The sequence below is a fragment of the Mya arenaria genome, chromosome 5 (genome assembly GCF_026914265.1).
Source record: "Mya arenaria isolate MELC-2E11 chromosome 5, ASM2691426v1".
In the NCBI taxonomy this organism is placed as follows: Eukaryota; Metazoa; Mollusca; class Bivalvia; order Myida; family Myidae; genus Mya; species Mya arenaria.
In genome coordinates this window covers 54,157,597-54,174,391 of record NC_069126.1, presented here as the reverse complement: position 1 = coordinate 54,174,391, position 16,795 = coordinate 54,157,597, and the positions used below count along the sequence as shown (strand labels likewise).

The 16,795-nt window shown below is 32.1% G+C and overlaps 1 protein-coding gene across 3 annotated transcripts in view; it reads left to right on the top strand.

The window, feature by feature from the left end:
* LOC128234659 (nephrin-like) overlaps nt 1-16,795 on the top strand; it is a 55,196-nt gene that overhangs the window by 15,684 nt on the left and 22,717 nt on the right. For all 3 annotated transcript variants that reach the window (XM_052949035.1, XM_052949034.1, XM_052949036.1), the window contains exons 4-5: nt 539-826; nt 2,305-2,595. In XM_052949035.1, the coding sequence (XP_052804995.1) occupies nt 539-826; nt 2,305-2,595 (579 nt within the window). The remainder of the gene's footprint in view (nt 1-538; nt 827-2,304; nt 2,596-16,795) is intronic.

Sequence of the window (16,795 nt, the reverse complement as noted above, 5' to 3'; positions counted from 1 at the left end):
ATGTGACCACATGTGATCAGTCTTTACAGTCTTTGTTTCAGTAACAAATAATTTCATCGACTTCCAGGTGTTTTCTCTGTATTAAGAAAAAGTGTCCTAGTTCTCTCTTTTCTTATAAACGCATAAAAATTGCAATATACCAATCAGATTTTAATTGCGAACTATCGTGTTGTTGTTTTTATTAGATATTTTACTCTATATTTGCAAATATTCATAGACAAATGTTATCGTATCGATGCATCCTCGTTAATATATAAACTGGCTTTTTATTTCTAAGCAGAAGTAAAGATATCTATAACTTAACCTAATAAGTGTAAGCTACAATATTAATCAAGGCGGATCAAAATTAGTCTCGATTGTTACTTATAAACTTCCTGAATAAGATTTTAGAATGAACACTTTTTATTCTACACAATACGACCACTCGTCTATATTTTCGATTTTATCGGGTATTTATCCTATATGCACACCGGCTTTTACAGTACCTTGTCTCAAAAACGATAACTGATGACTTGAATAGTGAAGTCGTTTATTTTAGATGGGCCAAGTGTTCCGGCGTGTACCTACGATGGGTCTGCAATGCCCTCTTTGATCAAAGTAAGGGAAGGTTGGGAGGTTCGACTTGAATGCAATAGTGACGGAAACCCGTCCCCAACACTTTCATGGTCACATCCTGGGGGCGGTCTCTCCAGTCCTCTTGTTTTGAGTAACTTTAAACGGACACATGACGGAATCTTCAACATCAGTGCAAGAAGCTACTTAGTCCCTTCATTTCAACAGACTGCGAATCTGTCTAGTTCCGTCAAAACAACTGTCCAAGTGTTATGTGAGTATTACTATTTCCTTGTTTTTCGGGTATGCTATATGTGCTGAAGATAAACACAGCTGTTAAAGTTATTTTTATGAGATTTTGTTTAAAATTCATGATTTAAATCGTGGTGACAGATGTAAATAGAACACAAATAGTTTGAGTATCTAGTGCATTATGTTGAGACGCCTTCTATATTTTTTGGTGACAAATGATGATATAAACTGCCTTAAAGCATTCAGGAAAGTTCGAAGGCTGAAATACCCATAATGTCAAGACTTGCTACGAGTTGCGGCAAGTTTATAGCTGTTGTGTGAAAGAATTGTCTCCAATTGTCGTTTAAAGTAGTACATTTATCGTCATTTTTCGCATATTGTCGGAAAGTGTAAACAGGAAGATTTGAACCTTTAAATTTCAATCATCAAGAAACTTATAGAACAATCGTCAGTATTGCCAAATTAATGGAACAATTCTTAACGACTTGTTGCGACATAATACTTCAAGTGATGTTATATTCACTACGACATTTATTCGATTGCATTCGATAGCCGTGCGATATTGTATGAGTTGTTTCGGTGCTGCATTTTTGTGAATTTAAACAGATAAATCGCTATAATATCAATTAAAGCCATCTTTTTGTATCATTTTAGCATTTGCTTTGTGAAAAAAACGAGCAATTAAACTCGTAGGTAATTTGCCATCAGTCGTACGAAGTGGTACTAATACTATACGTGTGTCGGAAAATTCAAAACCATATCGTACAAACTCGTTTACATAATCATACACAACTATAGACTCGTGCAAACTGACAATAACTGGAGCGAGATCCAACATTCTCGAGCATCTATCATAATGTCGAATATTTAACAATGGAAACTACTCGGCCATCCGTGACCATTTCTGTCGAAATCAATTCTGGTTGACATCCCATTTAGTACGGCTGTTATATGATGAATTTTGTTATGTTTTTAGGAACAATGATAAGAATTTGGTGCGTCTTTGTACGAGTATCCGTAACAATACAACGAGAGTCATTTGCTAGTTGGTCGTGTTTTAATGCAATGTATATACACTTTTAAGGCACGCGTGTGTAAACTGCTGTACTTTGTAAATCAATATTAGTACTGCTTAGTACTTAAGAACTATATAACACAAGTTTAGTATGAGTATATAAGCATTTATACAACAATAATGATAGTCATTGCCTAACTCAAATCGATTTTTTTTTTAAATTTCCGTTATCAAATACTAAGTATATAACATTGCATTCGTGTTTTGAATATAAATTATGTGATTTTTAATTAAAATCATTGGAAAAAAGTATTTCAAAATTGATCATCACTTAGACTTAAGACTTTGAAATCGTCTAAAATGTCGTGTTATTTCGAGGATAGGTACTCTCTTATGTGTACGAATTATTCATGTATGTGGATTAATTTTGTAAAATGCAAACCCTTTCAACAGAACCATTACCGTAAGCTTGTTTATACATTTAGATCCTCCAGATGCCCCAAGCTGCCGCGTCGGATCATCAACTATTACATCGAGTACCATATATGCTGTAAGAGGAAAGACTATTTCTATGAATTGTTCTTGCAATAGCAATCCTGCGCCAAACTATTCGTGGTCTATGACTGGGGTATCTTCGTCAACATCAGGACAATATATTCAGTTGCCAATTCAGGACAGGACTACAGTAACTCTAACCCTAGAAAACACCATGCAGTTTACAAACGGAAGTACTGAACAAGGAAGACGAGAATCTACCTTTGAGGTCAATGTTCTTTGTAAGTAGCTTTATGATTGGTTTATAAGTGTTAAATGCTGAACAGACTTAAGTTTGTGTACTGCATAAATGCTTACCGAAAATAGTCCTTCTGTAAGTCAAATAAGCTGTGTCTTGCCTCTGTTTGTTTAACACTTGTCCTATATCAGGTAATAATTGAACGCATGCTTAATTTAGTATGCTTGCATATATATCAAAAGAAGAAAATGTCATACTGCGATCTATGTATGTTCTGTGTGTGTGTGTGTGTGTGTGTGTGTGTGTGTGTGTGTGTGTGTGTGTGTGCGTGTACGTGCAGACCCGTGCGTGCATGCGCGTGCGTGTTTGTGTGCGGAACGAGCAATCCAAGACGGCGTCTAAGATGACCACCATGCATTGCCATTCTAGTGAAAATGTTATACGTTCTGCTCTTAGATATATATTTAGGATTAGATCATTATATATATATGATATGTATTGTCACAATACCCTTCTATTGCCTACTAGACTTATCTCAATAAATACAATGACAAGACAGGAAAGACAAAGGACAAGCTCATAAACCTAAAAGCCTTAATTAGCTCAGCTGCCAGTTTTGAATCGACTCTTATTCGATAAGAAATCAGGTTCATACTTGAAACGCCCAGAATGTTTAAGGGTTTAATCATTTAGAGAAAAAATAAATGTGCATATAAGACAATGATAAAGTCTTAGATTATGTTTGATAAAACCCCAATTTCCACAAAATACTTTATTAAACAGAAATGTATAGAAAGGAATGAAGTTGTCTAACAGTATCACTGACTCAACCACTCAATTGTAAATGCTATATAGGGGCTTAATTTAGGATATACTATAGTTAGTGTTGAATACTAATTGTAATTGCCATTGATCCATTTCTTTTATCATCCTGTGGGTTAAAATATTTTGAGAGGGTTACGATAAAACATTTGTATATAAAAACATTTTGATCAGTTTAAACTTCTTAAACATATTGAAACGAAAGTCACGTGCAATGGAAATTTGGTTTTAACTTAATTCAAAATATACTTTCAGTTTTGTTGCATGTTTGTTATTGCGATACTATGCACTTATTGCACTTTAAAGGGGTCGATATGGTGATTTATCGACCTGATAAAGGGATATCGACCAAGGGCTCACTAATGTTTTTGCACTTTTTTCCATCGACATGCGTTTCATTGTTTCTGTGCTTGTTTTACCGGAGTAGGTCTAGATGGAATCTGGGCTTCATCTAAGACGTGAAACGTTGTAGCACGAAACCAGTGGTAGGTGTTGATTTTGAACAGTCCTGCATCCTCATTTATAGTTCCCATAAAGTGTCCCAGTCTCGAATATAATTCATAAATATTTGTGGCATGTAGCATTGTGAAAATTACAAGATATCATAACAGATAATCAATTCATTCAAAATTTATTTTTATTTATTAATCTAATGCCAATCATTATTTCTTTAGTCGTAAATTTAAATTTGGAATAACATGGTAAAACAACAGACACGCCAGAAGGCTATAACGTAAACAAGCCTTTACGTTATGATACTGGACATATAAAATTGTCCATTTTTATTACAAACACACTCTTACTTGTTGTGAACTTGAAATAATGCTTGACATGTTGGGATGAGACGGCTAATGTATTTGACGAATGCCATCAATGCACATCTGTCATTGCCTGAAAGTTATTAAAACATGTTTTGAACAAACAAGTTAGAATAATACAGACAGACAGAATGCATTTTAACTCGTGGAACTGAGATTTTCCGAAACGCTTCGACATTCACAATTATATAAATTGTGATTTGCTGATATAAAATTGATGAAGCAAAAACAAATAATATCTGGCATTTAAGAGTATCATTTTTATCTAGTTTTAAAATTAGAGCATCAAGAATACCTTTTACTTCAAACATGCGCCCATTAGATGATTTTTGGTTGTCGTCTTGGCGGTTTTTCGTCTAGAAGTCTCTTGTCATGTAAACATACATGATTACATTATCATCTCTGGTCACTGCCATACCCTTCCGTCTCTACCCCGCAATATTCTCATTCTTCCAAAGTAAAGCATAATTTCCAGGCACCACTTCAATAAGATTAAAAAAAATGACTGTAGCGAATTGCTAGTCGACATGAAGTGCAATGCATAGAACACTTCTGATATTTTGATTTCCTAAGAAATCAAAATATTATGGTAGTGGTTAATAGGGAATACAATTCTCCTGACTATTAGCTTTGCACAAGAATGCGTCTTGTAATTTTGTTTTTTTATGAAACTTCCATACATTTAATCACTACATGTATTGTCATCTTGTTGTCATATACACAATGTGAAAAACAAACAAGTACTTTATACGGCAAATGTTTAGCCGAATCTTGGCTTGTAGCAAACTCATACACCCGCTGTAAGTCGTCGTTTGCGATTGCTTGGTGGTGCTCTACGACTGACATGCCCTTCTCTTGAGCTCTTTAGCCACGGATTTAAACACATTTTTAAGGTTTTAAGGTATTCTCCTTTTAAAATGTCCTTCTTATTGTCTGTTCTGTGTACATCTAGATGACGCTGTAATCCGTGCCTATACGCTATGAGTGTTGACTTTTTGTATTTTGTATTTTTCTACGCAATGATTCTTTAAAGCATGCTACGGCAGTTTTGGTTCCCCGTTTGGTATCCGCAGCATCATTATTTATTTAATTCGCTGTTTTTGCAAAACGCTCGCCAGACGCCATGTTTGTTTACATTGGAAGTAAAATGAAAATTGCAAAATCAATACGATTTAATAATAAATTCATTGTTTTCAAACTGGGATTTAAAATAGGTCAAAGAGGTTAAGAGAGGTCATTTGGATATACATACACTTCGATAAGTTTACATTACTAAAATATAGTGGGCCTTTAAATGTCTTGAATATTTTAACATGAACTTTTTTATACAACTTTGTTTAATTGCATACACACTGATTTGATTTAAACATATTTTATTGCCTTTCTTCTTTCAACATGATCGGTATTACAACAATAATATAGAGTATTCAAAAAGCAATGGGTTGGACACAAGTTCTTACAACATTAGTAACGTCTTCCCCATGAGCACATACACTTGATAAATAATTGGCGATAAATATAAATAAGAAAAAGGTAAGGAAATGGATAAGTGAAAGAAATGCTAGAAAAAAGACAGGAAGTAAAAAGAAAAGAAGAAGAATTCTGGCTCACTGCTACACAGGTGATATGTGGTAAACTGTTCAATAATACAACCTGGTTCAGTTATAATTAAAGAAGGGGCTTATCCTTAAACCGTTTAGAGTGTTTTATAAATAAGTGTACATAATGGAATAATACAATATTTTCATCGTCGGAGAGTGAGGATTTTCCAAATAATAACGACGTAACGCTAAGTGGGTGAAACGCACGTGTTTCACACAACATGGATATAAATTCCTGAGTTTAAAGATGACACCTCAAGAAATAATGCTCTGCATCTTCAACTGGGTAACCACACTGCCATATAGTGCTATTAAGCAAATGGTTATTATAGAGGTCGAAATTAAGATTGCTGGTGGAATAAAAGACTTTGAAAATAACTCGAGGAATAGTAACGAAATTGCTATTATTTTGGAGATTATGATTTGTTGTTGTAAAAATCACAGGTGGTATTATTTCTTGCAAACAACATGGTAGTGTGCCATTTTAGCTTGATACACGGGAGTTAACTTTTGTATCTTTTGTCTGTCTGCAAGCGAAACCCAACCTATTTCTTTTATTAGAGTATCAATCGATACAGATCGTGTTAAGCCTGTGACTATACGCGCGGCTACATATTAAAGTTTTTCTAAGTTTTCTTTTTTTCGTACACAGTGCATCCATCCCATACCACAGCATTTTATTCTAAAAGAGGTCGCATATATGAAATATATATAGATTGTTAAGAGTTTTTCTGCTAACTCTGAATTTGATCATCCTCATTGAAGTCAATACCTTTGATGCTGATTTTGTAATTTGTGGTGCTAAACAAAATTTATTTCGACTTTGTTGAATTGCATATTTGGTAATCTTGGAAAACGGTTGGAAAATATCATTCCTTCAGTTGTACTAGCATTTAAATGTACAAGCTATTGTTTAGACCAATATGTTATTACTTCCATATCATTGCTTAAGAGACGTTCCATTTTATTTTAAATAAATTAGTAAACGTAACTGATAGTGATCTATCGTTCGCAAATAGACGTGTTAAGCTTCCAATATATTCAGCAATATCATTTACATATATCAAAAATAATAAGGGACCCATTACTGACCCTTGAGGTACACCATTTGTTCGCAATAATGACAAGGCGGTATTTATAACTTTAACTTGTAGTTTTCTATGACTTAGATAATTTTCTAACCACATTAAAAGGGTTTTTGTCATACCACATTGCCGCAATATAAATACTAGACCAGCGTGCCAAACGCTTTCAAATGCTTTAGAAATAATACGGAATTGTCAGCTGCATAACAAATTTGATGATATATGTATATGAGTTGATACACGGTAGAATGCCCTGGAGGAAATCCCGATTGATTTTTAAATATAAGTTCGTTTCTTACTAAATGGTTATAAATATACTTAAATACTATACTTTCCAAAACCTTTCACAAGCAGCTTATTAATGATGTTGGTCTATAATTAGATGCCTTCGATGTGTCTCCTTTTTATATAGTGGAATAATATTTGCTAATTTCCATTTGCTTGGGAACTGACTATTTGACAGTGATTAATTAAAACGTTGACATAATGGTTTGCAGATTGAACTCGAAGTATTTCTTAGTAAGAAGTAGCTTAATTCATCTGGTCCAGTGGCTTTTTTACGTCTACATTACTAATTATATCGGTCATATCTAATTCTGTTATTTCAAATTTACTAATAGTTTCAGCGGAATTAAGGCGAACGGAGGTAACTCCACTCCATTATTGTCAATTGTAAAAATAGATGCAAAATAATCATTAAGTGCGTCTGCCTTATCTATATCAGTAAATATATGATTATTGTCATCTAATGATAAAGGTGGTATTTTTTCACAGTCCTTAATTTCTTTACAAGTGTTTTTATTGTTTTCCAGTATTTTCTAGAATTATTTTTTGACAAATCATTTAAAGAATTCTCAAAAGTTTCATACAAAGATTCTTTTCCATGTTTTTTCAAGTTATTAATCTTGTTTCCAAGTTCCAAGTATATTTATTCCTTTCGCTAGGTAACTTTGTTCTTATAGCTTAACGTTTTTGTCGGTCTGTATGTCGAGAAAAGTTCCGTATTACAGAGTCGTACCACGGTTTATCATTTGGCCTAATAGTTACTTCTTTTCGTGGAATATATTATTCAGCTATCTCAATAAAAGCTTTTGTTAAAGCACAGCATTCATCATCCACAGAATTTTTAACTATAAATGACCAATTGTACTCATTAATTATTCCAGCGATCGTAATTTCCATTCTTATAAAACCAAACTTCTCTCTTGTAACAATTATTTCTTAGAGATTTAAAGTTAATGTATACGTAAGTACTAAAATGGTAACTTATGTTCTATGGAGTTTTTATTATACTGCTATCTTAAACATATATATTCATATATATTATAATTATATCAAGTAATGTCTGTGTGATTTGAGTGACTCTTGTTGGTTGCGTTATAATATTTTTGAGATCAAACGCCATCAGTGTCGGGGTGAGTTTATTATTTCTATTTAAGAGATTTTCATTCAAATCACCTACTATTATTACTCGTGAGGAAATTTTAAAGGCTCTTTCTAGGCTAGTTTCAAATCCGTCCCAAAATTCAACTCTAGTATTTGCACGCCTATATAGTGTACATAATAAATATCTGTTAACAACGTCATTTAATTCAATACGAATTGATTTAGAAAGAGCATTCTCAAGCTCGGTGACACGTTTTGATACTTAATCATTATCATGACGTATACTAGAATCCCACCGGAGAAATTATTTACATCTTTACGATAAACAGTGTTAAAGTTATTTAGTTTTTCAATTGAGTCAGAAACTTCATTTGAAATGTGGGTTTCAGTAAAACATAATATATTAAAATCTGATATTTGTTCGTTTATGTATGATAATTTATTTCTTATACTGCGAATATTCAGATAAATGATTGATAGCGAATTAAACCTTTCTTCAGTAATCGGACCGGGTTTCTGTTCAACGTCGTTAGATAGAACGATTAATAATATAGTGATGTACATATACATATGTATACCTAATATCGACAAAGTACTGCCTAACAATTAGTATGTATCATACTAGAATACGTTTCTATAAGACATAAGTCCCTAGACATTTGTATGAAACACATATTTAGAAAAAAACTCTGAAAACAAAACAAGTTGGGGTTTACATATACGTTTATTATTATTTGTTTTATTGATAAGTTTCCTCAAGTTAATGCATACTTTGATAAGATTTACCTTTTGCGTTTTATCTTTATTAAGGATTGTTGGGCTAAGATTAAGGTTTGTGCACATTAACTGGTTTTAACCCCCAGTAAATTTACATTTTACTGAAGGTTCCAAGGCGGTACCTAACAATTCTTGATAAACATACCTATTTATATATATATATATATATATATATATATATATACATATATATATATATATATATATATATATATATATATATATATATATATATATATATATATATATATATATATATATATATATATATATATATATATATATATAGTATGTATGCACTGTGCGCTTTGTGGAGTTTTGTGCTGTTCTTCTATGTTTCTTGTTTGTGATTTTATGTTATATGTCTTTGGCGTTTACCTAGTGCCACTAAACCGGGTTTATGTTTAAACTTTTTTGCTACTGAGCTTGTTTTTTTAGCTTTTTGCATAAATATTGATCAACAATACACACAACCCTCCGCTTTAAAGTAAGGATAAAATCTAAGACAATAGCAGTTCGTGACCAAATGTGTTTGACCTAATTACCCCATTTATTTTAGCGTAGTGCTATCCGATGGATACTCGCCATTGGTCTTGTTCAATACCCATTTTTTTACATGGTAGTATTCAGAATAATTAGATATGTAAAGAAATAGCGAAGCATCCAGCGAAGTGACCACATATAACTGAATACCCAGACTAATATATATTGGACTGACTATGGAAAACAATGAGTCAGACATAGGAGAAGAAAGAGTAAAGATAAATAAATCAATAAAGGAATTAATAGGTAGAACACTAGGCGTTCTCATAAATCTACTGAGTGTAAAGAAAATATTGCATTATCATAGAGAAATAATGATTTAAAGACACCGGTAATATGATGAATAATAATAAGTTCAGCTAAATAATTATTAAGATAACATGGCAAGTTATCAAATAGCTAACACATGTGATAAATATGAAGTATATAACACGTGCTATTTCATAGACAAGAAAAAATATGCTAATACCAACTTTAAATGTTTAATGATCAGTATCATGTGTGGGGGTGTCTAGACCTTTGAAAAAAGTTCGATATTTACTTAATAAACAATCTGTTTACACCCTGGGTTAAACACTGATAAGTTATCACCTCAGCTAAATTTCAGCTAAATGTCATATCTTAAAAGTCTGAATAATGGATATTGGGCGAAGATATCAAAATAGGCAAATTGAAGATTTTTGAGGGGGGTGGAATGACGGTGTTTCAAAAGGGCCATTGTTTCTATAAATTTAAAATGTAAGATGTAAGCAAATAAGAGAACCGATCAGCGAAATGGGTTTCACGATAAACAAACCAAATATAAATAGTTTTGATTCACTCAAATGACAGTATACTTCTTTGTTGACTATTTACATTTAAGATTTGTATTGCACAAATAATTTATTAAAAAATAAAAATCAACCTTATAATTACCTTACCGCTCTTGGTGTATTTAACCTGGTGCCAGGAATATGTTCTAACGTAACACTGGCCCTGCTGACTTTCGCTGGTGAATAGCCTAGTTAACTGAGAATTTATATTTATTGTCACAATTATGAAATGGTTGTGGACAATTACACATAAACATGACATGTTAATCACAGAACTGAATATGTAATATTATATATTAATCAAAGAAGTGTATATTATGTAATATAACAGTAGGTATATAGAACACACAAAAACCTTACTGAGGTATGTTGTTTTTTTTCTCAAAAAAATGTTTACATCAAACGTTTAAACACAAACTGCAGTATTGTACTTACAATATAGGAATAAGCAAACTGCTTGTATTGTTTCAAGCCTATAAATACTAGATATCAGAGTGTGATTATATAGGTTCGAAAAACCTAATGTCCCCTTTGCCAAGCTGTGGTACTTACAATGTTACAATAGATCGGGGATTTTTAAACGTGTAATCTGAAAGTGTTATTTAACTTCATTACATTAATTGCTGGATAGTCTTTTTTTAGTTCTTATGTCATACCATAGTTGTTGTATTTAGTAAATATATACTTTCATATCATCAAGATATTGTACAGTATCTGGTTAGCAATCATCCCAATGGGTGCTCTTATATAAATTATAAAAAGAAAACTGTACAAGTAGACTATCGACTGAGGATTCTTTCATTGAAAATGACGTCATTGCTGTCATCTATTGTTCAATGTTTACAGGCGGTTAAATTTGATTGTAATTATGTGCAAAATACTCAAAATAGGTCGGATATATTTGTACAGAGATATTCAAGATCTGCAATCAAGTGTTGGTCTCGAACAAGTGCATTGAATTTTTAAAGATTTTGGAATTATTTTAAAGCGAAACAAGGTAAATAGTTTCTTCAACTGCAATTTCTTTTGTGTTACTGTTTTTGTACATGGAATTGGTTCCAATGGAACATTTTAATACATGAATTTGGTCACACAGGGTCGTTATCGGCGTTTTCTTACCTCTGTATTTCTGTCTTTTATGGAAATTGATGTCATGAAACAGTTTTCTATTCACGTAGTTTCACGTTGTTTTTAAAATCGACGAAATATGTTGTGAATCAAGCGTTTGCTTGTGTATGATAGGCTATCTTGATTCCGTTAACTGAGACGGTGAGTTCATTTACCAACCTCTTGGAGGAGAGTCACCGCTGTAAATAGCCCAGTAAAATCAAAATTTTGTTTTATATAAAGGCTTTCCGCGAATTTACCAGAAAAATACAGAAGGTAAAGATTTATTTACAGAATATCCAGAAGGCCATTGCCCATGTGGACAAATTAGTATACAATATTGTGTTTTCAGGTGAGTCCATGCATACAAATTACAAAACTAAACAACCAAAAATAAAAATATACGCAAATACATTAACTTCATTAGTTCAGTAAATCAAAGTATTTTAAAATGCAATCTATTAATTTAATAAACATGTCAAAAACGTTATATGTATATTCACAGATAAGTAAAAATAAAGGGTATACATTACATATATACGATAGTTGTTCTATGATGAGAGTTATGTTTGCAAGTATCTGTAACTCCCTATATCGGACAATCTATTCAAAACGAAACTATAGGGAGCCTAAGGGAAAACACTAAAACTTTAAAATTTACTTTTGTAATAGTCGTATCTGAATCTGGTAAGATTAGTTAAATATTGTTAAGGTAACATACTTCAGAGAATCATTGTACATGAAAACATTGTGTTAATTTTCAGTCTAGTAACAATACAGACAGAAAATATGTGTCGAATTGAAAAGTTATATTTAATAAATACTTAAAGACTTTAGGAATCATGCGTACCTTTAAAAGCGTGCTTATTTTGTTTCAGGTTTCACTAGAAATATTTACATACATTATTTATGAAACAATCGAAACTTTCGATATATTATAACCATGGGTAAACTTAGTTAAACAATTGGCTGCAAATGCAAAAACTAAACCTTTTTACTGGAAGGCAAGACGAAAGAGTCTCTTTGGTTGCTCTAAATTGTAAATAATACTTGTGAATATGAATATTTAACTGTAAAATGTTTAAAACAGATCTCTATTAGTAGTATATACCTGACTATAGCAAGACTGTGTAACATATTAATGAATTGGAATTTAGTTCATTTTAATTGTTAAACTATTAACGTGATGTTTTTAAAATTCATTTTTCATTTCAAATACTAATTAAGAAAAGAATATGCTTCTCCGGTGAATCATACTCTAAGTAACGGACTACGCAGTTTACAATTCGATATATCAGAGGGACTCATAAACTGTAGCCATAAATTTGCTTATTTAACGAACGGTTAATATCATCACCGTGCAAAAAAATCTTTCTAAGCTTGAGTGACGAAGGTATCTTTGTTTATTGAAAATAGAGCTAAAAGTCTCGGATTTAGCTAGGTATTAGAAATATATCGTCTGAAAATATTTAATACGTTTTACATATACTTTTGAATTTACTTATAAACTTTACAGTGAATTATGTTCTTTGTTACGAAATTCTCATTTGCATCATGACGCCGTTTTAAACAAAATACTGGGAAAAATGGCTTCAGCCTGCATACTTTATTATTAAAGGACCTGTGCACCATCTTCAACGTCAAAGTTAAACAGAGTTACATTGTTACGGGCATTGTTGAGGAGCTAGCAAGTTTTTTCAGACTTTGGCGTCTTTCTGGTTGACCCGATTCCATTTGTTGCTATCTAACTGCCACAGCTGATGCCACGGTTGTGTACACATCTACTAATGTCTATTATAGATATGTTACAGTTTTCAACCGCATGATGAAGCTATTCTGTGCCAAGTACAATAACATTTATTTCTGAATGTAGTGATATTTCTTCAAGCCGCGAAGGGAATACTCGTCGGATTGAGTACACTTGAACGATCAGGGCATACTGCGTTTGATCTTGGACCAATAAAAAATCCTACTCCCAGGTTTGAACCACAATCTGCGTGGGGCCTTTATCAGATGCGCCGACTGAGTTTATGACCTTGATATTCGTTGTGTATCCAGTTTTCATCGTTGACTAGATGTTGTGCCACTAGTGGACTTAATATGTACTTAGTGCTTGTGTGCTTTTAATTCATGTAATAGCATAATGTTCCAATGACTTATCTTAACCCATGCGCATATGTATCCTTGTAAGATGCAATCTTAATTGATTGTCGGATATAATAGTACATTTAGTACATATGAGAATACATGCAGAAGTTTAATTAATTATCTCTGTTATTTTATTTACATTTATTAACAGTTTAAGAGATGTATGGCTAATCTTTCAGTACTATACATTTCCTACAATCAAATCATTTATATTTGTTTTAGATGATAATTGTTTATTTACTTTTCGTTAACAATCCTGTATGATATCAAGTTGTATCGCATAACTATACCTGATGTTACATAATATTAATTTAGGGCCTTCCCAAGGCGAATTATCTCCCTGGCACCGTGGCGAACCATTATTACCCGAGCGCGTGTCGGTCGTAATTGCGCTAAAATAAAACAATAACTGGGCGCTTTTATTTTTGGCTATGCTCTCTTGAGCACAGTGGTCATAAATTGGCACAGAAAAGAGCAATATTTGATAAGCACACAAAGTTCTGATTTTACTACCTTTTTGAGTGTATGGAAAATTTCTAATTACGAGAAATTGCTCCGATTGAAATTCGGTAGAGCTTGCATTCATGGTCTTTTAGCGTGTGCCAAACAATTTAATTTCATAGTTTATGGATAAACTCATAGATGTTCTTTATTTTGGTTTTATAATTTCAATTGTCTTTCCATTGCAGCTTTGAATATGCACGATATTATTTATTTTCATATGTTTCTTGTAATCATGCACATTTCTGTATTCATGTATTCTGGCATTATTAACGTTTCTTTCTTACCATATTACGAAATACTGGTTCAATTACACTTTTTATATAAACTTCTTTGTCGAAACGCAAACATTCCCAGCCCATTATGAACGGTTATCATATACTTATATGCTGAATTATTGTAGTTAGTGTACATGGAGAAATATCCTTAAATAGTCTAACTCTATGTTCTGCTCAGGAAGTCAGCTCAGTCAATTTGGGCAATGTCATACTGGTGTATTGCTCCCGCAGCATATTACTCTTTAATGATTATGGTGCCATTGTACATACTGAAATATTGATGAATATTCTAATCTTATGTTTTGTACAAGAAGTTGAGTCAGTCTATTTTGGCAAATGTTATTTTCTATTTCCAGTTGATTTCGATAAGTGGAACTTTACAAAATTTGGATTTCTTCAATTTTGCTAAAATGTATTTAAGCTTGGTTTGTTTATTTTATTACATGGTGTTATAAATAGTATTTTCCATATGTATGATTACTCATAATTTGTTGAAGACTTTCTTCAAGTTATGTTTTCTCTTGATGAATGGACCACTTTTGCAACATGCCATGTACATGTACATATTGAAGTTGTGAATAATCTATATTTGCAGCCTTTTCAGTGATCTTTTTTATATTAACATAAATATAATATATTATAATTGGCATTTGTCCCTAGAGCAAAGCTCTGTGGTACCGATATGACACTGGTCTGTAAAACTATACTCACTGTTTATTACATTTTAGTCAGTTTCAGAATCATGCATTGCTTCTGTATGTCTGCATGTCGCTCCCTTTTGTTCTAAAATTGCATGAATTGAAACCGTTTTATTTTAATTTGCCTATAAACCAGTCATGTGGCCTGTTTTAAAAAACCAAGGTGTCCTTGTTTAGTTTATCAAATACATGCATAACTACTATTTGTTTTTGACATCTTCATGAATGTTTGTATGAATATAAAATAATCAAAATGTTTTTGTACTTATTATATCATGCCATTCTCTGAAAAGTATAAGTTCATATAACATTACGTATGTATGCTTTTGTGTTTTAATGGAATTATTTTTTACATGTATATTTCTAATTATGTACACTTTACAACCGTCTCATGATGGTACAGTATGCAAAGTTTTTGTGTTTGTCTAGCTAGTTTTAATTTGTTTTGTGTACACACGTGAATGTACTCCATCCTTGCAACCCGACGTCTTTGATTTATATCTTGGCACTCTCTTAATCATTGCCACTTCTCATTTGCAAAACACTTACAACATTAAGTGTCATGCTTGGTTATGTTTCCATTGAAAATGTCTGTGTGTATAAATTATTACGTAATGCCTCTACGACAATTTTGAAGACATTTGGGCTGAAAATTGAGAGTAAGAGCAAGGCTTTAGTTGCTGTTATAGCATTTATTTCTTAGTAAAGCTATTATTATTATATTATGGCATTGGTCCATGTACACCCTGAGTCATAGCAATACGCTTTTAGCAAAAATAATTGACATTATTTCTCATTTCACTCGTAGCGTACTGATATGGCTTCATTGGTCTCATTGGTATATTACAACGTCACTTGTAACATGATGACATTGGTCCATTGTCAGTTGTATCATTATGACATTGGTCCATCAAACTTTCATAGTTATCATAGGAAGCTCATTGGTAGCGTAATGACATTAACTCTTGCTCCTTCAAGCGAAATTACATAATTTCTTAAGATATCTTACAATGCTCGATAGTAGTGAAGTGGCATTGTTTTATTAGAGTCTCGTTGATACTTTGCAACTAGCAAAATATCATTTGTCGAAGTTTTAAGCAGTATTTGTATGCTCCATTTACATCTAAACATTACATTTTTTTTTATATTTTGCAACAATTGTATTAACCTTATGGGGTTATGTTATTTGTGTAGCAAACAAAAAATAATATAGTTTTGCTTGGCTCAACTTGTTCATATACATTATCAATGATTTCTTCTATTGTTTTGGTAATGTATCTTTTTCTTTCATTATTACTATTAATTGAGTAAATGTTTGGCCATAATTTACCATCAATTTAAATCGATGTGTTCTCATTCAATTCTAGTTAGAATAAAATTAATTCCGATTGTAATCTTATTCCGTTTAATAATGATTGTTATGTGATAATTTTTATTTGTTTTCTGTTTGTTGCGTAATATTCTAATGCGTTTGTGTAATTTATCTCAAATACATGATAGCTCTTTTTTTGTTGAAATAAGTAGGACAACTCATTTTTTATAAATAGAATATTGTTTAATATATAATGTATACAATATTCTTCTTAATGTTTATGTAGATGTATAAAATAAATGTTCAACAGCAGCAGAACTGCTTGTCATCTACAACTGGCTGAAATACTTCCAAG